This window comes from Dromiciops gliroides, chromosome 6 (assembly GCF_019393635.1).
Source record: "Dromiciops gliroides isolate mDroGli1 chromosome 6, mDroGli1.pri, whole genome shotgun sequence".
Lineage (NCBI taxonomy): Eukaryota > Metazoa > Chordata > Mammalia > Microbiotheria > Microbiotheriidae > Dromiciops > Dromiciops gliroides.
This window is the reverse complement of record NC_057866.1, coordinates 1028950-1055413: the sequence shown is the minus strand read 5'-3', so window position 1 is coordinate 1055413 and position 26464 is coordinate 1028950. Positions and strand designations below refer to the sequence as shown.

At 50.2% G+C, this 26464-nt stretch overlaps 1 protein-coding gene across 3 annotated transcripts in view; it reads left to right on the top strand.

The window, feature by feature from the left end:
- The window catches only part of CHID1 (chitinase domain containing 1), an 84993-nt gene that overhangs the window by 21437 nt on the left and 37092 nt on the right, over window positions 1-26464 (top strand). For 2 of the 3 annotated variants that reach the window (XM_043972427.1, XM_043972428.1), the window contains exons 7-8: window positions 1143-1204; window positions 12049-12141. In XM_043972427.1, the coding sequence (XP_043828362.1) occupies window positions 1143-1204; window positions 12049-12141 (155 nt within the window). The remainder of the gene's footprint in view (window positions 1-1142; window positions 1205-12048; window positions 12142-26464) is intronic. The other variant, XM_043972429.1, reaches the window with a different exon arrangement.

Below are 26464 nucleotides of genomic sequence, written 5' to 3'. Positions count from 1 at the left end.
CATGAACTGATGCAAAGTGAAGTGAGCAGAACCAGGAGAACAGTGTACACAGTAACAGCAATACTGTATGATGATCAGCTGTGATTGACTTAGCTACTATTAGCAATACAGCAATCCAAGACAATTCCGAAGGACTTATGAAAAATTCTTCCACCTCCAGAGGAAGAAGTGATGGCATCTGAATGCAGATTAAAGAAGACTTAAAAAAAAAAACAACTTTACTTTTCATGGCTGTTTGAGGGGTTTTGGGGTCCGTGTTGTCTTCTGCAACATGGCTAATATAGAATTTTGTTTTGCATAATTGCATGTGTATAATCTATATCAAATTGCTGGCCAGTGGGGAGGGCAGGAAGGGAGAGAGAGAGAGTTCAGAACTCAACATTTTAAAAAAGAAATTTTAAAAATTGTTTTTATATATAATTGGAGAAAAATAAAATATATTAAAAAAACCTCTTAAGAGCCTGATTCCCCTGGAAGGGTACCTTGGGGCTATCCAGAGAAAGGCTTTGTCCAACTCACTGGGAGCCTGGACAAGCTTGTGAAGTGTGCGAATATGCTGGCGGGACCTTCTACCAGTGTTGTCACAGTACTAAGCAGAGAGTCTGTGGCTGCCTGTGGCCAGGCCATACTTAGGAGTGTTTGTTGTCAGCTCTTGGAACCCTCTGACTGTCCTCCTCCCTCCCTGAGCTTGGTCAGTACCCCCCCACTCTGCTGTGGAGATGTCTACCCCTGTGTGGGCACACTGTGCTCTCGGCCCCACTGCTCGATGCCACTGCTCGATCCTCACCCTTTCCCACTTGGCCTTCCCCACCATCTAGGCCAGTGACAAACCTCTGCCAACCTCAGGACTGCAGGCCCAGGGCTCTGAGGTCACATTGTCAACTATAAAGAAAGACAGAGAAGAGGTGGGAGAAAACACGCTCCTGGATTAAACTCCTAGTTATGAGGAGAGATGAGGGTGGCACCTGGGAGAGCTTCAGGCTCTGAAGGCTTCTGAGCTCCAGCCCACAGGCCCCTCCAGCTGGGGAGAGGTGTGTGAAGCCCAGCCGGGCTGCTAAATTACTTGGGGTTTGCTTAAGAGAACCTCCTTGCCTCCATCTCCCCACATGCACTCCCAGTGACAAGTATCCTTTGTCTTTCAGAATAAGCACTTTGATGGCTACGTGTTGGAGGCCTGGAGCCCCTCCTTGCAAGAGCAGCAAAAGTGAGTGGGGGCATGGGAACCCAGGGCTTCCTGCCTGGGGGGTGATGTTCAGGAAGTTCCAGCACAATGATTCGCATTCAGCTTCTGTTATTTATTGTTGGTTTTGTCCTTTGTTCCCAAAGAGACATTGGGGTGACGCCATGACTGGCACTGAAGGATTGAAGGGAGGGGGGCTGGGCAGGGTCATGGCCTCATCCTCTCCCCCAGAGCCCTCTGGGGCCAGTGGCATGACATCGATCAGGACGACTGGAGGCGGCCCTGGATGTTTGAGGCAGTCAGGGTTAAGGGACTTGCCCAGGGTCACCCAGCCAGTGAGGACCATGCTCTGTCCACTGTGCCTGACAGTAGCCCCATTCAGCTGACTGAGCACAGGCTGCTTAGATCACCCTGGTTCAAGTGTCTGAATGAAATAGGAGGTGTCAGAGGAGGAGGCGAAAGCCTGGAAGGCTGAGGAAGTTTATAACCTTGAGAACTGAAGTCTGCGGTGGTCTGTGTGTCAGTCAGTCACCAGGCACTGATTAAGCACCTCCAGTGTGCCAGGTGTGGGGCTAGAAGCTGCAGCTGCAAAGACAAAGAATGAGACAGGGCCTGCGCAGGAGGAGCTCTTGGGGGTGGGGTTAGAGACGCCCCCATGGCCATCCCCATGTGCATCTGTAGGAATGTACCCACCCGATACCAGGTCATTTGGCAGCTGGGGGAGCGTGAGACGGGGAAGGCTTGGGGCAGAACGGGGAGTTTCAGCCGAGTCGAGGTGAGATTTTGGAAAGCAGAGGAGGGAAGGATGAGTGAACCCCAGGTTTGGACCTGGTCTGTGCAAAGCCATGGAGGCTGGAGAGGGAGCGCTGTGGGTAAGGAAGGCCATGGGGGCTGCTTTGACTGGACGAGGCGGGGCCAGCCGCTGAGGGGCTCAGAAAGCCAAGTGCGGGAGTTTCTCTGGGTTCCCAGAAGCAGTTGCAGCCTCCAGAGTTGATTGCTCCAAGTACCTTTATTACAAGGGGGCAGTGACCAGGCAGCGGCTCAGCTCTGAGAACAGCAAAGGAGAAGGCCTGAGGCCACCTGGAGGGAGTACCACACTGGGGACTTAGCCTTGGAGCCATTTCCTGTGGCAGCTGGGGGCGGGAGCACCGCAAAAGAAAAGAGGATGCCCTTTGTCCAGTCTCACTGGTTGTCTTTGCCAGCACTGCCTCCCCCCATTCATATCATGGAGCCCAGCCCAGTTCCAGCTTTTCTGCTGTAAAGAAGCGACCAGCAGGGGATAGCGAGGTGGTGCAGTGGATAAAGCACCGGCCCTGGAATCAGGAGGACCTGAATTCAAATTTGGTCTCAGACACTTGACACTTACTAGCTGTGTGACCCTGGGCAAGTCACTTCACCCTCATTGCCCTGCCCCCAAATAAACCAACCAAGAAGTGACCAGCAGAACAGAGCAGGCCTGAGCCAGAGCCAAGGGCAGCGCAAGAGACCCTGGAGTGAGAGCCATCCCTCCAGGCAGGTAGCATGTTTTCTAGCCTCTTCACTGGGGACACTCTACTGGAGATTCTTGGAGGTGGCACAGCAGGGGGGTGAGGACATAGGCCTCAAGTCAGGAAGCCTGTGCTTGACCTTGTGCCACACACCCTCAGGGTCATCTGTCCTCTCAACCTGCTTGTTGATGAGACAGTTTTGGTCATGGCTTTGCCCGCCCTCCAGGCACCGGGCCAGGGTGCCAGGGATGGGTAGAGTCTGAGGCCTCTTCTGGCCAGGACGTTCCTAAGACAGAAAGGCCAGACCCTGGGGCTGCCCTGCTGAAAACATCTTTAGGGCTTGGCTCCCAACTGCCTCCGGGACCACGTAAGAGAGCCTAACGTTCAGTGCCTCTTCATCTGAGCGCCCACTGCCCTGTCCAGGTGTGTTTCATATTCTCTCCTTCACACAGTCTGTGCTCCAGCCAAACCCCTGAGCCAGCCAGACAGACTGACAGACTGACTGACTGACTGGGCCTGTGTCAGGTGCTTACCAGAGACTGTGTTAAGTGCTGGGGACACAAAGAGGGGTAAAAAGACGGCCCCTCCTTTCAGTGAGGGGAGACAGAACAGAAGGAGAAGTGGGAATGCTGTGTGGGGAGGGGCTTCTCTCCTGCCTCTGCACCTTTGCCCAGGCTCTTCCTCATGCCCAGAGCGCTTTCCCTCCACACCTCCTCCATAATCCCTGCTCTCCTTCAGCTCCACTTCAGGTGCCACCCCCACAGTGCCCCTCACTTGTTAGTGCGCCTTCCCCTTCTCCTCTGTGAATGCCAGCCCTTGGTGGGCAGAGGGGCCATCACGTAGTCGGTGCTTAATAAAGGTGAGCCGGGTTGAATTGAGGGTGTGGGGTGTTTAGGAGTACGTAGCTGGACCTCTCGACTTAGAGGGAGAGAGGGCATAGTGACCCCATGCCACAGTGCATGCAAGGGCTGGCGACATCGGTGCCAGGTTGTGGGGGCCCTGCTCCTTAGCAAGGTGCTTGTGAGAAGGGAGAGCCCCTCAAGAGGTGAGGAGGGCATGAGCTCTGGTGGCCGTGGGCTGTGGGCGGGTAGAGAAGGGGACTATGGGGGAATGGGGTGGAGGCAGCTCCGACCAGGCGTGGCACTCCACTCTGGAGAGGAGCCAAGCAGAGCCCTGGGATTTCTGGGGGGCCGGTGGGAGGGCAGGGGCTGAGAGGGAGCTTGCTGCAGAACATGGTGTTGAGGTGGAGACTTGCAGGTGGTGGGGTGGGTATTGTGGTTCAGGGATTCTCTGCGTGGAGATGGGGCCTAAAGCCTTGGGAGCTGGTGAGCCCCCAGTCCAGGAGGGATGCTTCGGGTGCTCAGGGAGGCAGGGGGAGGACTGTGATGGAGCACTAGTCTTTGTGGTGGGAGTTGAGGCCACTGGGACCGTGCCTTCTGGTCTCTCCTTGAGGAATGAGCCTCCTGGGCTGGCTTCAGGTCGCCGGCCTCTCTGTCCATCCCTCGGCTCTAGCCCCACCTCAGGGAGGATGCCCTTGCACGGTGTGGTTTTGCTTTGTAGGGGTCTTCTCAGCGCCTTCACAGGAGCTTTCTGCCTGACGGGGCTGCCTTTTGGCAGATGCTCCCCAAGCCTCTCCTCTTTGTGCCTGGAAAGTGCTCTGCTTGGCCCTCCCAGAGCCCCCCTCCTGAGCCCTCCGACCACCAGGCTTTCTTACTGGCTGGGTATGTTTTGGTTGGTTTTTCCCAGTAGGACCGTCATGGCCAGCATTCATATGGTATTTATGTACAACACACGGTGGTCCTTACAACAAACCCTGGGAGGCGGGGGCTGAGGCCACTGGAGGTTAGGTGATTCACCCAGGGTCACTCAGCCTGGCACTCTATCTGCCGCCCCAAACAAAGAAACGACTTAGGCAGTGTTTGTTATACAGGTACTGAGCGTCAGAGACAGGATTTAAACTCGGAGCCAGGGCTCTTCACATTGCGTCACACTGTCTCAGAATTACTTGTCAGGAGGGCAGAGAAAGTTCTATTTTTGTTTTGGGGTCCCAGTACCTAGAGTGGTCCCTGCACACAGTTGGTGTGACTCTCCTTTCTTAGCCTGCTGCTGGGGCACGGCAGGCCTTGCCAGAGGTAGCGCCCTCCTGGTGTGGCCTCCCCCTCTTAGCTGAGGGCTCTGCTCTCACTGCTGTGCTGTGGGGCCCTTCCCGAAGCTGAGGACCAGTGCAGTGGATGGAGCAGCCACCAGAGGGCGTTCGAGGCTGGCTTTCCCTGCCCTGGTCCTCCCCTGGAGGCTGATGGTGGACAGAGGTTGTTTTCTCAGAACCTCAGTTTCTCAAGGATCACTAACCTGCACCCCTCGTTTCCAGGGGTGCCCCTGCCTGGGATTGCCCTCGGGCTCCTGGTTGGGGGCTAGAAGGAAGGTCCTGCTGTGCCCCTTTGTCACCAAGCCCAGAGCCCCAGCCTGCCTCGCTTTGTCTTGGCTTCTTAAAGGAAGTGTGAACAGGGCACGCCAGTGCACCCCACCCCACCCCACCCTGGCTCCCACTCCCACCTGCTTTGAAGCGAGCAGAGTTATCCTTCACAGCAGCCCCGGGCAGCAGGCACCTCGAGAATCTCACTGGCCACTGACCCCCTGGGGCACCCCAGGGAAGCCCCTTCCCCCTCCAGACCTTAGTTTCCTCCTCTATAACCAAGGGGTGGACCACATGACCTTCAAGGTCCCTTTTAAGTCCTGTGACCTCCATTTACAAAAGGGAAAACTGTGAGCAAGTCTTGAGGAACAGAGGCAGTCCTTTGAAAAGGTGGGAACAGACTGGGAAGAACGCCAGATCTGTCTGTGCCCTCTGCCTGGATGCCAACTCTGCCTGCTGGGGGTGCTTTCACTGTGTGAGGGATGGGCCTCGGGTTCTCCCTCCAGCACCTTCTGACTGAGGGGCTGGTGGGCGAGCTCTAGAACATGGGTATACGGGAGCATTTACCAGCATATAGAAGTGGCCAGTGGGAGCCCCTCTCTGCTCCTGTCTGGCTGCTAGCTGACTGGCTTTGGAGCCAGCCCAGTCAGATGCCCATCAGTCCGGATGGTCAGAGCTGCGCAAGGCACAGATGGCCCCTTCTCCCAGGCACCCACGCCAAGACCCAGACAGAAATGCATTGTGGGGAGCTGATGTCGGAGAGAAGCCAGAGGAGAGTGAGAGTTTCTCATGGCCCGGGCCCAGAGGAGTGCTGTTTCACTCTGCCCGGCAGGACAGCTGAGCCCCCATCAGCGACATTTGTGGAGAGCAGCCTGACTCAGGCAGGGCAAATGTCCCCATTTCCAAAAAAAGACAGCTCAGCACTGAGAAGTAGCCAGCCTTCCCCAGGGTGGGCCGTGCCAGCCTGGCCCCATGCCCACTTTTGATGGGGCTCCTGAACTGATCAGTGAGGGCAGGGCCCTACACATAGCTTCCTCCATCTCCACAAAGCACCCGGTCATGTCTCAGGCTGTTCTTGTCCCTAGCAGCTCGGAGTCTGCTTGATGAAAGTGCCCGGGGCCGGGCCTCCAGGACCTGTGCTTGGCCTTCCTGCAGCAGATGGACATTTGGACCAAAGATGGCGAGATGACGGTGAGCCGACCAGAAGAGCTCACCCGCTGAAACAAGGCCAGCAGCCAGGAGCAAGGGATGCCATCTTGTCAAGCTCGGGAACTGGACCGACTCTGAGAATATGCCATTAATAGGAGCCAGTGGAAAGGCTGAGAAGCGGGCCGTCTGGGGGAGACAAGCCCTGCCTGAGTCAGCGATGTAGTCGAAGCTCACACAGGCTCAGGCCCCATTAAAATGCTTGTGACCAGGCAGGAGTCTGCCATGTCCTGCCCTTGGCCAATTCTGTCTGGAGGATTGTGTGTGACTGGATGCTGTCCAGACAGAGAGCAGCTGGGCCTGGGGAGGGCTGGGGGAGGGTGGGCAGGCTGACAAGTGAGAGCTGCCCCAGGCACGGGAGATGGCGGGTATCCAGACAATCCCTAGTCCTGGTGCTGCCCCCCCAAGCCCCAGGCCCCTGCGGCCCTGCCATCCTCACATTTGGGCAGTTTCTGGGAAAGAGCAGAAAACCCTCTGCCAGCCCTCCAGCTTTCCCGTGTCCTGGACAAATGAGTCTGTTAAGCAGAGATTCGCCGTGACTACTCATTTCTGTCCTGGGGCATTAGGCAGACAGTGGCACGGCCCGCAGGACGATTCCTGGCGGAGATGAGGTGCCCTACTGAGTCATTCATTTCAGGGGGTGGAATGGCTAGCTGGGGGTGGGACAGAATAGGGACAGGGAGAGAGAGCTTAGCAGAAGGGGCAGGAAATCTGGCACTTTGGGTCCTTGAGCCCACTGGCCGGGCCCAGGAGAGGGAGAGCCTAGGACACGTGTTGGTGAGGGATCGGGGCCCAGCGTGCCCCCTCAGGACCCCTCAGCCTGGGCCAGACTCTGAACCCCAGCTGGCTCAAGACCCAGCTCCCCAGGTGCCACTGCCACTGTTGCTGCCGCGGCCTTGGAGCCCACTTCCAGGGTCTTCGTTAGGCCTCGGGAGGGTGGAGGGCTGGCCCTGCGGGGGGTGGGGGGGGCAGACAAGAGCCCAGGTGGGGGCTCTATGGCTGTGAGGCAGGGGGGAAGGGAATAAGCATTGGAAGAATGCCTACTACGTGCCAGACACCTGCTGAGTGCTTTCTAAATATGGTCCCAGGCCCTTCGGAGGAGTCAGCTCCAAAAGGCCCGGGAGGGGGTCTCCAGGGAGGGCCGGGTCATTGTGGAGTCTCTGGCAAACATAGCACTGGGCGGGAGAAAGGCAGGAGAGTGGAAGGTAACAGACATGGGGCACACGGCTCAGCCGGGGCACGAGGTACCCTCATACCAGTCCCCCGGCCATGTTGGTCACGGCCCATCCTCTGGCTTCAGGCCCCAGTGTCAGTCAGGCACAGCTGGGCTCCTGAGATGCCCTGTTTTCTGGGGAGAATGGCAAGACTGCAGTTTGTCTGAAAAGGACCTGGGGGTCTGAATGAACCACATGGGGCTCAGAATAACCTCTCCCTGCCAGGAGACTCGATGTGTCAAGTACTCAGCCTGGCCTGGCACATAGTAGGTGCTAGCTGAAGCCTCTCCCCCCCATGGTGGGAGGGTTTCCAGAGATGGCAGCAAAGCTGGAGCTGATACTGCAGGAGGATTGGTGGAGGAGACTTGAGGGTGTTTCCCCCTAGAGAAGGGAAGGTTCAGGGGCACATGAGAGGGGTCCTCCAGAACTCAGAACGGTGGGGGAAAGTGGGCGAGCCTCAGTTGGCCTCTTTGGTCAGGAAACCTTCCAGTCGGAGCTGTGTCCCAGGAGGCGGGTGGGCAGCAGGCGGTGGGTTGTTCTTGCCCCCGTCCCTGCCCGTGCTCACAGTCTGTCCTGGGCCTCCTCTTGGGGCCGGCTGGTCCCAGTACCAGCTCTGCTGGAGCTCAGGGGGCTGCCCATTCCCTCTGGGGCCCTTGGTTCGGCCCTTCTCTCCCCCCCCACCCCCGCCCGGCGGCCCGCCCTTCACCCAAGTGGTGCTGAGGGCAGAGCTGTGGCCTGGCTCATGGCCGTCCTAGGCGCTGAGCCTGCCGTGGGCCTAGTGGCCGAGCCAGTGAAGGGAGGACGGTGGGTGGAAGGTGGCAGAGGGCAGTGCTTGCCTTTTTGACCTCCTGGGAAGTTCTCTCCATTTGGGGAGTAGGTGACTCGGGGTCCTCCTGTTGTGCTCTCCTCTGCTGGTGCTTCTGTGAGCTGCTGCCCTATGGGGCTGTGACGGGCCCAGCTGAGGGTGAACATTTTCTCTTTGGGGATTAGACTTGCCAGTGCTCTCCCAGAGTCTTCTTGGAGAAGGGGGCAGCAGGTATGGCCTCAGGGCTGCCACAGGGGCCCCTGGCAGGGAGAGCCTGCACCCCTTCCCCCAAGGAGGCCCCAGAGTTCATCTGGAAGCAGCCTCAGGAGGAGGTGTCTGGACAAGCACCCCTGCCTCTCTCTCTGCTAGAGCTCAGCATGCTCCCATTCTCGGACAGTTCTCCTCCTTGGGAAGGGCTGCCCCTGCGGCCAAGCCCAATCAGGCCAGTGAGCCCAGCCTTGTCGTCCTTCCTGGGGCCCGGCCACGTGCAGGCTGGATAGTCCAGGCCTAACGGGTCAGGGGTGGGTGGGGGAGAGGTTCCCCACTCATTTAGACTCATGGAGTAAGACATTGAAGACATTTAAAACCTGGACTATATTTTAAGGAAAGTTTACTTTTTGTTTCCTTTCCCATAAATCATAGGCCAGCTGTCAGCGGTCTCCCTCCCGGCTTGTTAATGCATCTTTTCCAAGGAGAGCCCTGGCTTGCTGCTGCCTAAACGGTGTGCCCACCACACGACGAGCAGTGTTTGTTTGCTCCAGGGGGTTTAAGCCTGTTCTCTTCCACAGGTCACCTATCCCCCTCGCAGTCTTGTTGCCCTCCGAATTGGCCTAGTCCCAGCTCCTTTTGCCAGAGCAGGCTTGGGCGACTTTGTCCAATTAGTTCCACTTCTGCCTTTGGAGGGGAGGGTTCACGTGAGCCAGATCCCCAGGACCCTGGCATTGGGTCATGCCAAGAAGATGCAGTGCCCATTCTCTGCCTCTTCTCCTCCAAACTCCCTTAAGGGCTCCTACACCTCTCGAGGCCTTGGGCCTTGTTTTTTTTTGAGGTCAAGAAGAAGCTAGGGTGAATTGGCAAACAAAACAAACAAGAGGAGGATCGTTGGTGACGTAGAGCATGTATAAAATCGACTGGGAATAACATGGCTCTGCTCCCTTCTCTGGGTCCCTCTGAACTTCCTCCTGTCCTCTTCTGGGTGGGCTGTTTGGCTCATGTTTCCCTCAAATTCTCTCTAGCAGAGGCACCTCGGGAATTCTCTTTAAGGCACCTCTGTCACACCCACACAAGTATACCCACAGTAGAAGGCCCTCCCCGCCCCCCCCCCCGGTAATGGGCAGAGCAGACTGGCTTCCCAGCCTTTGCTTTGCCCTGCCAGCTTTGCTTCTGCCTCTGTTGTGGCTTGGGGTCAGCCAGGTTGGGGTTTTGGCTGCTGCCAACAGCAGCAGGGCTGGCTTGGCCAGCCAACTCCCCAATGCTTCTTTAGGGGAGACTGTCAGATTTCTGGTGAGAATCCAGAGTCTGGAGCAGGAAGAGGGAGCCAGGCTTCAAACCCCGCCCCCAACTCGCCCCCCCTCCCGCTTCTTGCTCCTCTCCCAATGGTCCAACAAGCCTGGTCCTTCTGGGTGGTTCTTCTTTGCCACCCTCCGCCCCTGGCTTTGGCTATGGTGCTGGACTCCAGGTCAATGAATGGAGGTGTGGCCAACGGCTGTTCTTCTGCTTCCTCTCCTGTCCTGGCAGACCAGGAGAGTCCCAAGCCCAACCAAGCTGGTTGGTGCTGGCCAGCCCCAGCCCCTGTGACCCTGAGGCAGACAAGGAGAGAGACCCAGGGCAAAGGTTACAGGAAGCTCCCCCAACCTTGGCCCCAGATACCTGGCTTTCCCCACCCAGCAACACCTCCTGCCCAGGGGCCAAGACCCTGTCCCCAGGCTGCCCAGCATCCGTCCGTTGCCATCAGTGGAAGAACTTTGTATTGGCTTCTTAGAACTCCTCGATATGCCTGTGGAACTGCACTCGCTTGGCATCTTTCCCAGATGTTCCATGGCAGGGAGGGCTGCCTCCCTTGGAACTGCCCCCTGCCAGCTTTGTCTCTGGGACGGATGATGAGAGACAGGCTTCCCACAGTGCCCTCGACTTAGGTGTCGGGGCTAGTAAGAAGCACAGATATTTGCAAGGTCAGAGAAGGGCAGACGTCTCCATTTTGGAGAAGGAGAAGGAAGAAATACCAGAAATGGCATACTGGAGCCCTGTGAGCTCGACTCTGACTCCTGGGGAAGTGGTGGAGTGGGCCATTGAAGAGGCGATTGGGGCATGTAAGAGCCTGGCTCTGAGTTGGCCAGAAGAGATAGGAGAAAGCAGAGGGGGGGACCACGGGCGTGGAACACTGCATACGTCAGACTTTGGGGGTAATTATTCTGAACTTAGCCAGGCAGCAAGGTGATGCAATGAATTGGGCACTGGACAGGGGAAGATCTGAGTTCAAGGCCTACCTCAGACACTAGTTGTGTGACCCTGGGCCCATCTCTGCCTTGGCTCTCTGAACACCTCCCTCCCAGGTTGGTGGTGACGATCAAATGAGATCTTTGCAAAGTGCTTAGCATAACGCCTGGCACACAGTGTTACGTGTGAATGTTAGGTATGATTATTACTAAGCCTCTCTCCCTTTTTATCCTTCACTGTAGGAGAGAACTCTAGGAGGGAGAGGATAGAGCAGCACCCCGGAAAATGAAGGGGATAAGGCAGGAGATAACAATAGAAGTTTAAAATAAAGACTTGAAAATAGAACAGGAATAGACTGTAGACTAACCCTTTAAAAAATCCATCCTTGATTCCTTTTCCTTCAGGATGAGAGAAATGTGGGCATAGTTTACTTAGATCTGAGCAAAGCATTTGATGAGACACCTCCTCCTTTCTTGTGGAGTAGATCGGAAGCATTCAGAATGAGACTACTGGATGAGTCATGGTTCCTGGTTCATTGTCGGGCGTGGCGGGGTGGAGGATCCCAGGGATCTGTGCTTGTCCCTGTGTGTCATCAAGGGAAGGGTCAAAGGGCACATGAGTCATGTGGGAGACTATTTAGGCGGGTTTGGTTTGGTACCTGCTGGCAGAACCAGGAGCTGATGTCAGGAGGAGCTGCTGAGTCGTGAGCACTGGCCCCGAACGGGCCCCTTTCCTTTTGGAAAGTCAGGGGCTTCTCCTTGGATTCCGTGAGGATCCAGTGCCATGAGGCGAGATGCCTCTGGGGTAGGAGTTGGAATGAAATAACTGTGGAGGAGACATCCCACTCTGTTCTGCCATCGTGTGGCTCGACTCCTTCATTCCCTGGGGTTGGGGAACTCGTTTGTAAGAAAAATATTTCAGTCCCTATTTCCCCAGGATTGGTTTCCCTGGTCCTACTACATACAGTATTTAACACACTTCGAACGTTCTAAGAGATGGCTAACAGGCCTCCCTTATCAGTCCAGAGCTGCGCTGGACAGCAGACTGGCTTTGTCCTTAGTCATGGCTTGTTGGCTTGACTTGTCCAGGTTGACAGGGGGGATACGTGAAGTAAGAAGTAAAGGTGCCTCCTCCCGGGGGCTGTCCCAGGATTGTGTCCCTCGCAGTGTCCTCTTCCTAGTCTGGGCAGAAAGGGGCGGAAGGAAGCCCCTCCTTGGGTGGGGCCTGGTGAGTAGCCCCAGTTCGGCGCTGTCCCGCAGACTTTTGGACATGGATCCCTATTTCCTAAGCCCTCCCCTCTCTTTCAGGGACCTCCTGCACACGCTTACTCATGTGGTGGAGGCTTTGCACCAGGCCCAGCTCCTGATCATCCTGGTCGTCCCATCCACCATCGTCCCGGGGTGAGTAGAGCTGACGCGGGCTTGCTCTCCTAGCTTCTGTTCCTCTTGTGTTCAGGAGGGGAGCTGGCCTGCGGCCTCAGGGCTCCTTACCTCAGTGCTGGGCGCTTGTCTCAAGCCGTGTGCTGGGGCTCAGGTGGCAAGTGGGGAGGAGCAGCCGGGAGATGTGCCAGCCCTGGGGCCTTCTCAGTGTCCTCTCTGGAAGGCCGAGCTTCAGGGCAGGCATCATGTGCGCCCCCTTTAAGACCCCCTAAGTGGTCATGTGCTCTTGATGTCTAGAGACTCATACAGGCAAAGCAGGGCAATGCTGGGGGGGTTCCGGGACCTGGGCCAAAGCCACCCTTCACAGGGCCGAGTGAAGTGGTAAGCAAAGGTGAACCATGGGCCTGGTGTGCGGAAGGCAGCATTGATAAGTGCCTGTCCCTTCTCGCGTGGCCCCAGCTGTGGGGCTCTTGGGAGGCCCCCTCGGGGCTTACAAGGGAGCCCAGGAAGTGGAGACGGAGTTGGGATCAGACCCCCGCTTTCCTCAGCATGCACGCCGGGAAGCCTGAGCCAATGACAACAGGCCCTCTGTGTGACCTCCCAGGGCACACCTCCCCCTGCCCCCTTGGCATGGCCAAGGGACCAGGGATCCCTGCGAGAGGGGCAGCAAGAGGGAGGAGGACAGTAAGTGGGCAGCAGCGTCACAAAGGCAGAAGAGCTGGGGCCTTGTCCTTAAGTAGATGGGAACTCCTTCGGGATCCAAACGCTTCCCCATCTTTGTCTTCTCCCTGCCGAGTGCCTAGGCTGGTGCCTGATCCAAAGCAGATCTTTGATAAAAGCCAATGGCTCAAGCGCTGGCAAGCACTTGGCTCTCGCCCCACTGCCCCTCTTGTACCTGGACAATTGCCTTTTTGGCTCCCCAACAGGACTTTCCACATTTACCCCCCTAAGTTGGGACCTGGCTCTTCTCTGCCAGTTTGTAGCCCAGGGTGGGGGTGCGCACTCTTGGCTCCCCACAGGCTGGCACCCAGAGTTTTCACTGCTCCGCTGTGATCACCAGGCCACAGGCCAAGCTGGAGATGGCTAATATCAGGTTTTCCTTGGTCTTAGCTGACTTGGAAGCGTCGAAGCTTCATTTTCCTTTCCTGTTGTGGGCCAGGGGTCATCCTTCATCTTGGAGCCCCACCATCCATCCTCCCGTGTGTTACTTAGCAAATGCGGGTATGTGCAGGGGTGCAGCTCTCCCTGAAGGAAGCATCCTCCCCCCATGGCCTTCACCTGGGGGCTTCATCCTGAGGCAGGGGAGCTGTGTCCCCCGGTAGCGGGCCTGTGGCTTCTGCCTCGGGCCATGGGGGTGGGGGGCGGATCATGCCCTGCTGGGCCACTCATCCCTAGGCCTGCCCTCTAGACAGAAGACACATCTGCTCGATGCTTTCAAATCCCCCCATTAATTTGATGGGAAAGGAGGGAGTACCTGGAAGTATCCAGGGGAAAGAGGGACCAGGTCTGTGTCCTCCCTCCCCCTGTGTTGGGGGTGGTCCTGGGGCCTCCTCGCCAGACTGCCAGGGCTCCCTCCCTCTTCTGGGAGCTGCTGACCTGTCACCCAGAGTGGTGCTTTGTTCCCTTAGCAAGGCCAAGGCAGGAGGCAGGGCCAGCTGGACTTGGCAGGTTCTCTTCCTCATGCCAAGCCCCTGATGTCTGACTGTGGAGGGCTTATGGCCAGGCCTGTCAGCCCTTGGGCCCACTCACCCCTGCACCCTTGCACAAGCCTGCCTCCCTTTAGCTGTCAGCTTCCCAAAGCATAGGCCCAACCACATTGGTCAGTCACTCAGTCAGTCAGTCAATGTGAATTAAGCACCTACTATGTGCTGGGTGCTTTTTACAGCAACCTTGGGAGGAAGGTAGTATTATGATGCCCATTTTAGAGTTGAGGGAACTGAGGCAGACAGAGGGGAAGTGACTATTCCAGGGTCAAACAACTAGTAAAGTTCTGAGAATTGATTTGAACTCGTCTTCCTAATTGCTCTATCCACTGTGCCACCCGGCTGTTTATTCCTGAGCTTTCTAACCTTTTAAAAACAACAGCAACAACAGGAATGGGCACTGTGTCCAAAAGCTTCTTCTGCATCTATTCAACAATCATATAATTGTGTGTTATCAGTGAAGGTCAGTTACACTGATTGTTTTCTTACTCTCAAACCAGCCCAGCATTCCTGGTAGAGACGCAGCCGGGACAGAGCGGGTGCTCTTTGTTCCATGTTGCTGTAGTTTCCTTAGTGTCTTATTTAAAGTGTTTACACCAGTATTTATTCGGGACATTGGCTTGTACTTTGCCTTCTCTTTCTTGACTCTTTCTGGATTAGATTTCAAGACGACGTCTATGTGAGAAGGAATTTTCCTATTTTATCCAAACAATTTGTTATAGTTTTAGAATTAATTGTTCTTCAATCGTTTGGTAGAATTTGCTGGGAAATCCATCCTGTCCTGGGATTTTTTTCTTTGGGAGTTCATCTATGACTTGTTTTATTTATTTTTTCTAAGAGAGGGTCATTTCAGTACGTTTTCCTGTTCTGATAATCTGGGCCGTTTATATTTTTATAAATATTCATCTATTTTATTTAGATTGTCAGTTTTATTGGCATATATTTGGGTGAAATCGCTCTTAATAATTACTTGTATTTCTTTGTCATTGGTTGTAGATGCACCTTTTTCATTTTTGATTATAGTAATTTGGTTTTCTTTATTTTTAAAAATCAAATAAGCTAATAGTTTATCTGTTTTGTTTTTTAAACTTGGTCCTAGATTTATTTATTAACTCAGTGGGTTGGGTTTATTTTTTTGATTTTGGCTTTTATTTTTGCTAATCTCTCCTTCAATTTTCATGATTTCTATTTTGGTTTTAACTGAGAATTTAAAATTTGTTGGTTTCCTAGCTATTTTAGTTGAGTGCCCGATTTGTTGATGTGCCTTTTCTCTCTTTTATTTATGGAGGCATTTAGAAAGATACATTTTTTTCAAATGTCCCACAAATGTTGATATGCTGGTCTCACTATTATCATTATCTAAAATAAAATTAGGGATTATTTGTATGACTTATTCCTGGACCCACTCCTTCTCCTTTTCCTTCTCCCTCCTCCTCCTCCTTCTTCTTCTTCTTCTGTGACTTGCCCAGGGTCACTCAGCTAGTAAATGTCAAGTGTCTGAGGCTGGATTTGAACTCAGGTCCTCCTGAATCCAGGGTTGCTGCTTTATCCACTGTGCCACCTAGTTCCCCCCCCCCCCCGCACTCGTTCTTTAGGATTAAATTATTTAGTTTCCAATTTTTAATCTTTGTTTCAAAAGCCCTTTATTGAATGAATCATTTTGTTTTATGGATGCTAAAAGATACATTTAATATTTATACTTTTATTTGTTTTATAAAGTTTTTATGCCCTAACATTTGTAGTGAATTTTTGAGAAGGTGCCATGTATAGCTGAGAGATATGTATACTCCTTTCTATTCCCACTTCCCATGATTCCCACTATTCTCCAGAATTCCACCATAGCTAACTTTTCCAAAATTCTATTCAGGACCTTTTTTTCTTTTCTGTTGTTGTTTTTCATTAGATTTATCTAGGTCTGACAGAGCTCCCACTATTATAGTTTTACTGTCTATTTCTCCTATAACTCATTTAACTTTTTTTAAAGAATTGAGATTTGGTGTATGTTTGTTTGGACTAGGTGTTAATTCATTGTCTAGGGTACCTTTTAGCAAAATGTAGTTTTTCTGTTTTTTACTTCTAATTAAGTCTTTTTTTTTCTGCTGCTTTTTCTGAGATCATGATTTTTACTCCTGTCTTTTCTGTCCGTTGAAGGATAATAGATTCTGATCCAGCCCCTTATTTTAATCCTGTGTATATCTTTCTGTTTCAAGTATGTTTCTTCTTCAACATAATGTTGAATTCTGGTTTCTAATCCAGTATGCTGTCCTCTTCTGTGTTATGGGTGAGTCCATCCCATTAACATTGTTTTTATTTTTTATTTTTTTGGCGGGGCAGTGAGGGTTAAGTGACTTGCCCAAGGTCATACAGCTAGTAAGTGTCAAGTGTCTGAGGCTTGTGAGGGCCAAAATTTGATATATGGAGCATTATTTGGGTGACTCGTCTTAATATTAGGGTCCCAGAAATATGAGGGACCTTTTAGGTTTACCCTCCCCTTTGAACTGCCCTTTTTAGATATTTCTCCAAGGCCAATAAGAAAGGAGCCTCTAAGCTTTAGTTCACAAAAGGATCAGATTTTATTACTTGGGAATTAATTAAACAACAAAGGTGAAACTAATAAAAATCAAAGATAAGGAAATAGGAAAATAAAAATACAGATAAATGCTCTTAACTCTAAACTTAACCTATGCAACCCCAGACCATTTCCAATTAAGCTAGTTCAAAGGCATTTAGGGTTTTCCGTAATTAACTCACCAACCCCTACAGTTGCTCACACCACGCCGAGACAGAACGAACACTCGCCATTGCAAGGGGAGTCACCAGACAGAAAGACCGGAGAGCGAGCTTGCATTCTGGAAGAAGCCTAGCGTTCTGGAAGCAACCCTCCCCATCCCTTCAGGGAGCAATTAATCTTTCCTTCCCCAAAAGGGGAGGTCCTTCAAAAACTGCCTATGGAGAGTTCTCCTTCTCAGTTCAGTAGCATATGTAACCTCAGGGTGGGCCAGATGTGGCCCCTCCCAAATGAGTTAGCTAAAAACGGGAATATTAATCTCTACCACAAATAATTTTTACCCCAGGCTGGATTTTAACTCAGGTCCTCCTGAATCCAGGGCCAGTGATTTATCCACTGCGCCACCTAGCTGCCCCCCATTAACATTTATGGTTATGATTGTTAATTGTGTATTGACCTCCATCCTATTTTCTTACACTTTTCCTTTTCTGTTTTTCCCTGCCTCCTCTTTAAGAGTTTGGTTTGGGTCTTACTAGTCCCTCCCTTAATCTACTCTTCCTCTTCTTCCTCTCCCTTTCCCTTAATCTTATTTCCCTTTTCAGTAAGATATGTTTCTGTACCTAGCTGTGTTATGTTTGTGTGTATTTCTATATGTGGGTGTATATCTTCCCTCCTGTGACCAGTTCAGATGACAGCTGGGTTCAAGTGTGTCCTGTTCTCTACTTCCTCCTCCTCTGTTGTTTAGCCTTCCACTCATGTGCCACATTTATGTGAGATAAGTTTTCTCTGTTTGTCCTCTCCCTTTTCCCCTCCCTCAATCTATTCCTCTTCACACCGCTTTTCATTCTCCTTTTAGATCATCAGAATATAACAGAATAACTCAGGACTTCTGTCTAAGTAGATTCCTTCTACAACCCCTGATTGTGATAGGGTTCTGAGGGGATATGTGTATCCTCTCTCCATATAAGAATGTAAACAACTTAATCCTATTTAGTCCCTTATTCACTCATATTTATCTTTTTATGTTTCCCTTGAGACCTGTGTTTGAATGTTATAGTTTCTGTTTAGCTCTGGTCTTTTCATCAGAAATGTTTGGAAATCCTCTATCTAATTAAATGTCCATTTTCTTCAATAGGATTATACTCAATTTTGGTTGTAATCCTAATCCTTTGCCTTCCAGAATATCATTCCAAGATCTTCACTCCTATATCTTTGTAGTTGTTAAATCTTTTGTGATCTTGACTGTGGCTTCTAGGCATTTGAATGATTTCTTTCTGGCTGCTTAGTGTATTTTTCTCCTTGACATGGGAGTTCTGGAATTTGCCCCTAATGTTCCTAGGAGTTTGTGTAGAATTTCTTTCAGGAGGTGACTGGCAGATTCTTGCTATTTCTACTTTGCCCTCTTGCTACTTCATGTTTTCTTCTGTTCTTATGTCTTGTGACATTGTTTGAATCTTTTTTGATGTTTCATGGAGTCATTGGCTTCTATTTAGTGCATTCTAATTTTCTTGGGCAAGGTTTTGTACTTCTTGTGTCAAGTTGTTAATTCTCTTTTCATATCTTTCATATCTTTCTTCCATAGCTCTCATTTCTTTTCCCATTTTTCCTCTACTGCTTTTAAAACCATTTTTTAACCTTAAAAAAACTCCACAAAACCAAAGAAACTCTTGGCTTAACTTCTAGGAATTCTGGTTGACTTGTGTCCAGGTATGTCAAGATAATGGAATGTGATAGATGAGATTTAGCAGATGCTCAGGGGCCCACCTGAAGACTGGTTTAAACTGATTGAATTGGATAAGGTGACTGACTGCTGCCTGGATTACTGGCTTACTTCCAGTTTGCTGGATTGTAAGCACATCTGGCTGGTACTTAAGGGTACTTAGGAAGGCGATTGTTCCCAGAAACTAAAAACTTTGAACTTTATATTGAGACCACCTTTGGGTCCAGTGAACCAATGAATTTGAATGAAACTAGCCAATCAGCTTGAAGAACCTCCCATTTCTGGGAGGGGAATCGGAAGGAGGAAGTGGACGCTGGTGAGAGAGCTCGGCCTCTTTTTGGTGTGAGAGATCAATGTGGTGGCAGAGAACTTGAGAAGTGGGAGCTTAGGAAGGCTAGAATTGCCAGGTTATAGGAAATCTGTTCTCAGTCTTTCTCTTTCTTCTACTGCCTTTCAGTAAACCCTTAAAAAACCTAAACTCATTTATCAGTGATTTTAGTCAGTTTCCCCCAAAACTGGGGGGACAGATTAGAACCCGCATTTCGAATTTTAAATTACACACAGGCTGCAGTTTTCTTTGAGGCTTTACTTGTAGATGCTTTGGAGTCATTATCTTCTGGGTTTGTGTGGAGCTTCCCCATCAACATAATAGCTCTTTATGGTGGTTTTCTTTTTCTTTTCTTTTCTCTCTTTTTATTTGCTCATTCTCCCAGTCCACTCCTTGACTTTGGACTTGATGTTAGTAGGTACTTTGCTCACCTTTTTTTTTTTTTTGGGTGGGGCAATGAGGGTTAAGTGACTTGCCCAGAGTCACACAGCTAGTAATTGTCAAGTGTCTGAGGCTGGATTTGAACTCAGGTCCTCCTGAATTCAAGGCCAGTGCTTTATCCACTGCACCACCTAGCTGTCCCCTCTTGGCTCACTTCCTGAAGGCGGTCTGACCCAAGCTTGTCCTCTTACATCCTCCTGCTGTTTTCATCCCTCAGCTTAAGGGCCTTCAAGCTTTCAGGGATTCTGCATACTTCACTCTTCCTCAATTCATAGAGATCTTTTCATGCTTCCATTACATTCATGAACCAATATTTATCCATCCCTCAATCAAAGGGCAGCTACTTTGCTATTACAGTATGTGCTGCTGCAAACCCTTTGGTACACGAGGGGACTTTGTTCTCAAGGGTCTCTTTGCAGTATAAGCCTAGAATCTCTGGGTCAAAGGGTATGGTTAGTTGTTTCTGTTTCTATAGTTAATTCCAAATGGCTTTTCCAATGGTTATACTGATTCCCCACTCTCCCCGCAGCGCGCCAGTATGCCTTTCTCCCCTAAAACACTGATTCTGCCTGTCTTTTGTCATCTCTGCCAGTTTGCAGAATGTGAAACCTCTTCTTATTAGTGATTTGGAACCTTTGTTCATGTGATTGTTTCTACTTTCCAATTTTTCTTTTGAGGACTGTTTGTTTATATTCTTTGACCATTTACCTATTGGGAATGGCTTTTGGTTGTGTATTATGCACAGATATCTGTTAGTTTTCTATGTCTCGCATACTAAACCCTTGTCTGATAGGGTTGAGTCAAAGATTTTTCCCCCCATTTGATTGTTTCTCTTTACCTAGGTACATCCATTTTATTTGTGCAGAAGCTTTTCAATTTTATATAATCAGATTTTACCTTTTTGCCCCTATCTCTTGCTTGGTTAAGGATAGATCTCCTTGGGCAGCTAGGTGTTGCAGTGGATAAAGCACCAGCCTTGGATTCAGGAGGACCTGAGTTCAAATTCGACCTCAGACACTTGACACTTACTAGCTGTGTGACCCTGGGCAAGTCACTTAACCCTCATTGCCCCGCCAAAAAAAAAAAAATGAGATACGTTTCCTACCTGTAGCTTTGAAAGGTACATGATCTCTCTTCTAATTTTTTATGGTTGATCTTTAATATTAAAGTCATGAATGCATTTAGAATGTATTTTGGAATGTGGTATTAGATGTTGGTCTAAGCCTAATAACCATCAGCTTTCCCAGCAGTTTTTATCAAGTAGGGTTAAGGCTTTCTAAATAATTTCTGTTTTCAGTTTTATTGAACATGAGGTTAAGTTCCATCGTTTCTAGTTCTCTTGTGTCTCATCTGTTCCATTGATCTTTCTGTTTTTGTTTTTGATCTTTCTGTTTTTTAAGCAACATCAGGTGGTTTGGGGGTCTGAGGTCTCTCCCTTCATTTTTTTTTTTTTTGGTGGGGCAATGAGGGTTAAGTGACTTGCCCAGGGTCACACAGCTAGTAAATGTCAAGTGTTTGAGGCCAGATTTGAATTCAGGTCCTACTGAATCCAGGGCCAGTGCTTTATCGACTGTACCACCTAGCTGCCCCCTCTTTTCTTTCTCCAGATGAATTTTGCTATCATTTTATCATGTTTTATAAAGTAGCCCTTTGATAATTTTATTGAGATAATCATTAAAAGTATAAATAAAATAATCTGCAAATTCCTGCTACAGGTTTGAGCCTATTAACTTCTCCCTGGTTAGGAACTTTTCTATAGACTTTGGGAGGACTCAGAAACTAAGATCCCACTGGAAGGCTCAGCAGGTTCAGAATGACAAGTTTGCCCACTGTGCTTTGGTCTGACTCTGCTGCCCTGCTTATCCCAGGGCTGACTTCTACCCTAGGCTGGAGGCTGGAGGCTGGAGGCGAGTTGGCTCTGCTGCTAGGTTCAGAGCCACAGAGGTGTTGTTCATTTCTAAACTTGTCCCTGCTCAGTACACAACCAGAGCTCCCTTGTGATCATCTCCACTGCCCCATTAGCAGATCCCCTTTCATTCCAGCTGAGAACTGAGCAGTGACTGACCAAGTGCTAGATGGCACTGGATGGCATGAGGGGACCCCATGGCACCCTTTCAATGCCACTGGCACAGATGGGCTTCTGGCCAGACCCCATCTCCAGGGTCCCTAGACCTTTCTGTCCACCTCCCTAAGCTACCCTGGGCTGGAAAAATGGACCCCCTGTGACTTGTTCCTGGTTTTCCCAGTTAGGATTCAGTCTGGGGTGTTTTTGTAGATCTTTTTGGAAAAAAAACAGGGGGCGGAGCCAAGATGGCAGAGGACAGGCTGTGACTCCCACAAGCTCCAGATCAACCCATCCATTCACGCCCAAATAATTCAGTAAAAATCAAAACCCAGAACAGCCTAATGCACATAAGAACAGAGTGAGACTATTTCTCTGCAAAAGAGGGCAATTCCGATCACCTACTGATCAGGCTGAACAGCTCAGCGCGCGGTCTGGACCCAGCCAGGGACACTGCTTCCAGCAAGTCAGAGTCTTCCGCACCAGCAGCTTCTGAGGCTCTGATCACGGACTGGTGAGGGGGTTCGGCAGTAGGCCTGGGTGAAGTGGAGGCAGTATCTACTGGAGTTGGGGCAAAGTGCCCTGGGTCTGAACCAGTGGGCTGAATCGAGTGGTGGTGGCCCAGTGGGGGAGGGGTAAAAGCACGCCAAGCTTCCGACCATAGAGAATCAGAGTTCAATCAGACTTCTGTTTCTGGGTCAAAGAGAAAGCGGCTGTGATTACTCACAAGCCAGGCAGGCTGAGAAGAAGCCCAATCACCCCCTGGGTCACGCTGTAACACGAACAGTGTGTCCTGGAAGCAGCGCTACACTTTAAGAAGGAGTAAAAAGCCAAGAAATAGTAAGCCACAATGAGTAGGCAGAGAAAGCAGAAGATCATCGAAAACTTCCTTGGGGAAAAGGTATACCACAATACATCCTCAGAAGAAGAAGAAGATAATAACAGGGTCAAAGCTCCAACATCCAAAGCTTCCAAGAAACATATGAACTGGTCTCAGGCCATGGAAGCTCTCAAAAGGGACTTTGAAGAGAAAGTAGGAGAGAGAGAACGAAGATGTAGAGAAAGAGAGGAAGGAATGGAAAGAGAAATGAGAGCAATGCAGGACAGTCATGAGAAAAAAGTCAACAGTTTGTAAAGATCTTTTTGGCCTAGGCTTGATGGGGGTGCCAGGGAGCTGCTAGAGTTTGTTGAGTAAGGGGATGACACGGTCAGACCTGCCCTTTAGGAAAATCACCTTGATAGCTGGGTGGAGGATAGACTAAAGTGGGGAGAGACTCGAGGCAGGCAGGCAGACCCCTCCCCACCAGTGACTCTTGCAGTCATCCAGGTGTGAGGTGATGAGGGCCTGCACCAGGCCAGAGAAGAAAAGGGGTACACATGGAAGACGTGGTGAAGGCAGATTGTGTATGGCAGAGGTTGTGAGGAGTTGGGCATGTGGCCTAGGTTACTAACCTGGGGAACTGGGAGGAGGATGGCACCCTTGACAAGAAAGAGGGAAGCTTCAAAGGGGCAAATTCAAGTTTGGACATGTTGAGTTGAAGGCGTTTACACGACTTCCATTCCGAGCTGTGCAGAAGGCAGTTGGGGATTTTAGATGAAAAGTCAACAGGACCACCTGAGTTCAAACCCAGTCTCAGACACTTGAAACTTAACTAGCTGTGTGACCCTGGGCAAGTCACTTAACCCTCATTGCCCTGCAAAAAAAAAAAAAAAAAAGTCAAGAAGAAAGGTTTGGGCTGGAGAAGTAGAGTTGAGAGTCATCAGCATTAAGATGATCATTTATTCCCTGGGAGCCACATCGAGGCAAAAGAAGAAGGAACCCAGGACAGAACTCTGTGGGACCCCTTCAGTTAGGGAGCCAGTGGTACATGGAAATCTAGCAAAGGAAACTGAGGAGTGGTCAGATGCTGTCCTAACAGCTGCCTCAGAGATACTCAGACCCTTGCTCTGTCTCCATGCTCAAGAACTCTGAAATCGCTTCAGCTGATCCCTTCACGGCCCTCTCCCCTGCAGCCCCAAACCCTGTTGTTCATCCTCCCTGGGACTTCCACTCCCTCAACCCCTCAGTTCTCTCCTGGACCATTAGCCCTGCTCACCAAAATCTGCCTCAAACTCAGGACAAGGCCCTTGCAGACTCCAGGAAAGCCAGAAGCGTCTGTGGGGCCTCTGCCTCCCTCAGCTTCTGTGTTGAAATCCAATTTAATTCAATCTCTCCCTGAGTGAGAAACAGTTTGGAGAGCGTGGCCACATGTCTGTTCAATGGTCTGGTGCCATGCTGAGGTACAAGTAGGGGCAGCGGGAGAAGAATTGGGCTGGGGTGGGGGGGTCATTTCCCACTCAACAGTGCTGAGCCCTGGCGAGGAGAATGCAGATGTTCATGGACCAGGAATGTTCACTGGTGCTGGCATGGGCTTTGTGGTCTCTACAAATGTTCGCCTAAAGTCCCTTCCCTGACTTTGTCCAGGGGAGCCTGGGGCACAGAGATGGGGTTCAGCATTGCTGGAGCCCTGGAGATCTGTGAGAGGGCCTCTGGGAGACTAGACAGGAGAATGGGGGGCTGGAGGGGCCCTGAACTCAGGGTGGAAGACCCTGTGGGAACCCCAGGAAAGGGGGGGGGGTCTGGAGCCACAGCTGAGAAGTCATGCTTGACTTCAGCAGCATCTCTCTCTGTCCTTATCCAGGGCACCGAGCATGATGAGAGACAAGATCGTCAGTCAGCTTGCCTGACCCCTCCCTTCCCTAGCTCCTTGCCCACTGGCTGGCGCACGCACCTGGGGCCCTAGCGCCCCTAAGCATTTCTCTTCTTCCCTCTGACTACAGGCAGCTCTAGTGGCTGGCCCCATCTTCTGGATAGAATGGGGATGTGGGTGCTCTGAGCCTTTATCTCTCACTAATAAGGCAAGTGCTGCAATCCTTGGCTCAGTGCATGTCTGAGGTCATGGAGCCCAAGGTTCCTACTTGAGGGAATGTGGAGGTGCTGTGGAGCCTCCCAGCCTGTCAGTGGTATGGGCCAAATCCCAGTGCTCAGCACTCACTCCGCCAGTGGCTGGGAAAACTCTGGAGCCCAGGGCCCCCTCAGGGGGGCAGCAGCAGCACTTTGCCTGTGATGTGGATGTTGGCACCTCAGTCCTGATTTTTTCCAACTTCTTTGTCTTTACCATATTGTTGTCATTGTATACCCACCTGTCCCATGGTTCTGCTCCCTTCACTTTGCATCAGCTCGTACAAGTCTTCACAGGCTCCTCTGAAATCATCTCCTTGCATCATTTCCTATCACACGATAGTGTTCCATCACATTCATATGCCACAACTTGTTCAGCGATTCTCCAACTGAGGGGCGCCCCTTGGATACCCATTCTTTGCCACCTCCAAAAGACCTTGAAATAGTTTGTACGTGTTTATTTAGACTTGTTTTGTTTAGGACTAACCCTTCCCTTGATTTATCCTCCCTCTAATTCCCCCTTCGTCCCTATCTCCTTGTTGGTTGAATATATTTCCATGCCCAACTGTGTGTGTGCATTCTTCCCTCCTTTGACCAATTCAGATGAGAGGGAGGTTCAAGTATTAGCCTTTTTCCACACCCTTTATTCCCTGTTTGTGGAGTTGTCTACTTGTGCACCCTCATTTTGTGAGATAATTTTCCTTAACCGTCCTTTCTCTCCCCTCCCAGTACATTCCCTTTCCCCTTTCTTTCCATCCTTCTCTTAAGATCATCCAGACATAAGAGTGGTTACCCCCAGGCCTAAATGTACTTTTTCTGTGGCCCCTGATGATGATAGGCTTTAGAATGTGATGTCTAAAATCTAAATGGTGTGGTTGCCTTCAATGAGAAGCTTCAGCACCAGTCTTTGGGCATTAAGCATTTATTAAAGCATACCGGGTATTCACATGGAGTTCAGAAAGTTAAGAAGAGGCCTATCTAGCCTAGAGTTCCAGCCTGGTCTGGTTCTTCTTCAAGTCTTCCACCATGAGCCTGCTTCAATCACGAACTCTCTAGCAAGCTGCTTGCAGAAGCTTTTTATAGGTCTGGAACAGAGGCGGGCCTTACACACTGCTTCAAGCTGATTGGTTGGCATCAACCAAATCCATTGGTTCACTGGACTTGAAGGTGGTCTCAAGTTGAGTTCAAAGTCCTTAGCTTCTGAGAACAATACCTTCTTAAGGGCTGGCCAGGTGTGGTTACAATCTAATTAACTTTAAGTAGGCCAATCACTCTCACTTAATTCAATCAGTTTAGATTAATCTCCAGGTGGGCCTTTGAGTATCTGCCAAATCCCATTATTTTCTCACAAGAAGGGACTGGTGCACTAATGCAGAAATATGTTTGATGTTTTATATATATATATATATATATATATATATATATATATATATATATATATATATATATATATATATATATATATATATATATATATTACCTAAACCAGATTACCTGCTGTTTAGGGGAGGGGGAAGGGAGAAAAATCTGAAATTGGAAAGTTTGTATAAACAAATGTTGAGAACTATCTTTACATGTAACTGGAAAAAAATAAAATACTTTTATCAGAAAAAAAAAGAAGGGACTCATGCATGTATCATTTCCCCTTGTTAGAGTGAAAGCAGTTTTTCCTAGTTTAGTCCTTAATAGTGCACTGTTCATTCATGGTGACCTTTTTATGTTTCTCATATCTCCTGTGTTTGAACCTCAAAGATTCTCCACAGCTCTGGTCTTTTCATAAGGAATGCTTGAAAGTCCTCTACTTAATTAAAAATCCATTTTCTTCCCTATAGGATTATACTCCGTCTTTCCAGGTAAGTTATTCTTAATGGTAAACCCATATTCTTTGCCATCTGGAAAATCATATTCCAGCTTCTCTTTTCTTTTATAGTGGTGGCTGCTATGTCATGTGTGATCCTGACTGTGGCTCCTTAGTATTCATGCAGCGTGTTTTTTCTTTAACATGGAAGCCCTGGGTTTTGGCTATGATGAACTTGGCAGTTTTCATTTTGAGGTTTTTCTCAGGAGGTGACCAGTGGATTCTTTCCTCTTCATCCCCTGGTTCTAAAAGATCTGGACAATCTTCTAAGAGTTCTTGATTGACACATACTAGCTATGTGACCCTGGGCAAGTCACTTAACCCTCATTGCCCTACCCCCCCCCAAAAAAAAGAGTTCTTGAAATCTAATGTCCAGGCTCTGTTTTTGGTCATGGCTTTCAAGTAATCCGATGATTGTTAAATTTTTTTCTCCTCAATTTGTTTTCAAGGTCAGTAGTTTTTCCTATGAGATATGTTAGATTTTCTTTTTTTTTCAGTCTTTTGACTTTGTTTTAATACTTATTTTCTCATGGAATCACTGGCTTCTCTTTGGTCCTTTTTAA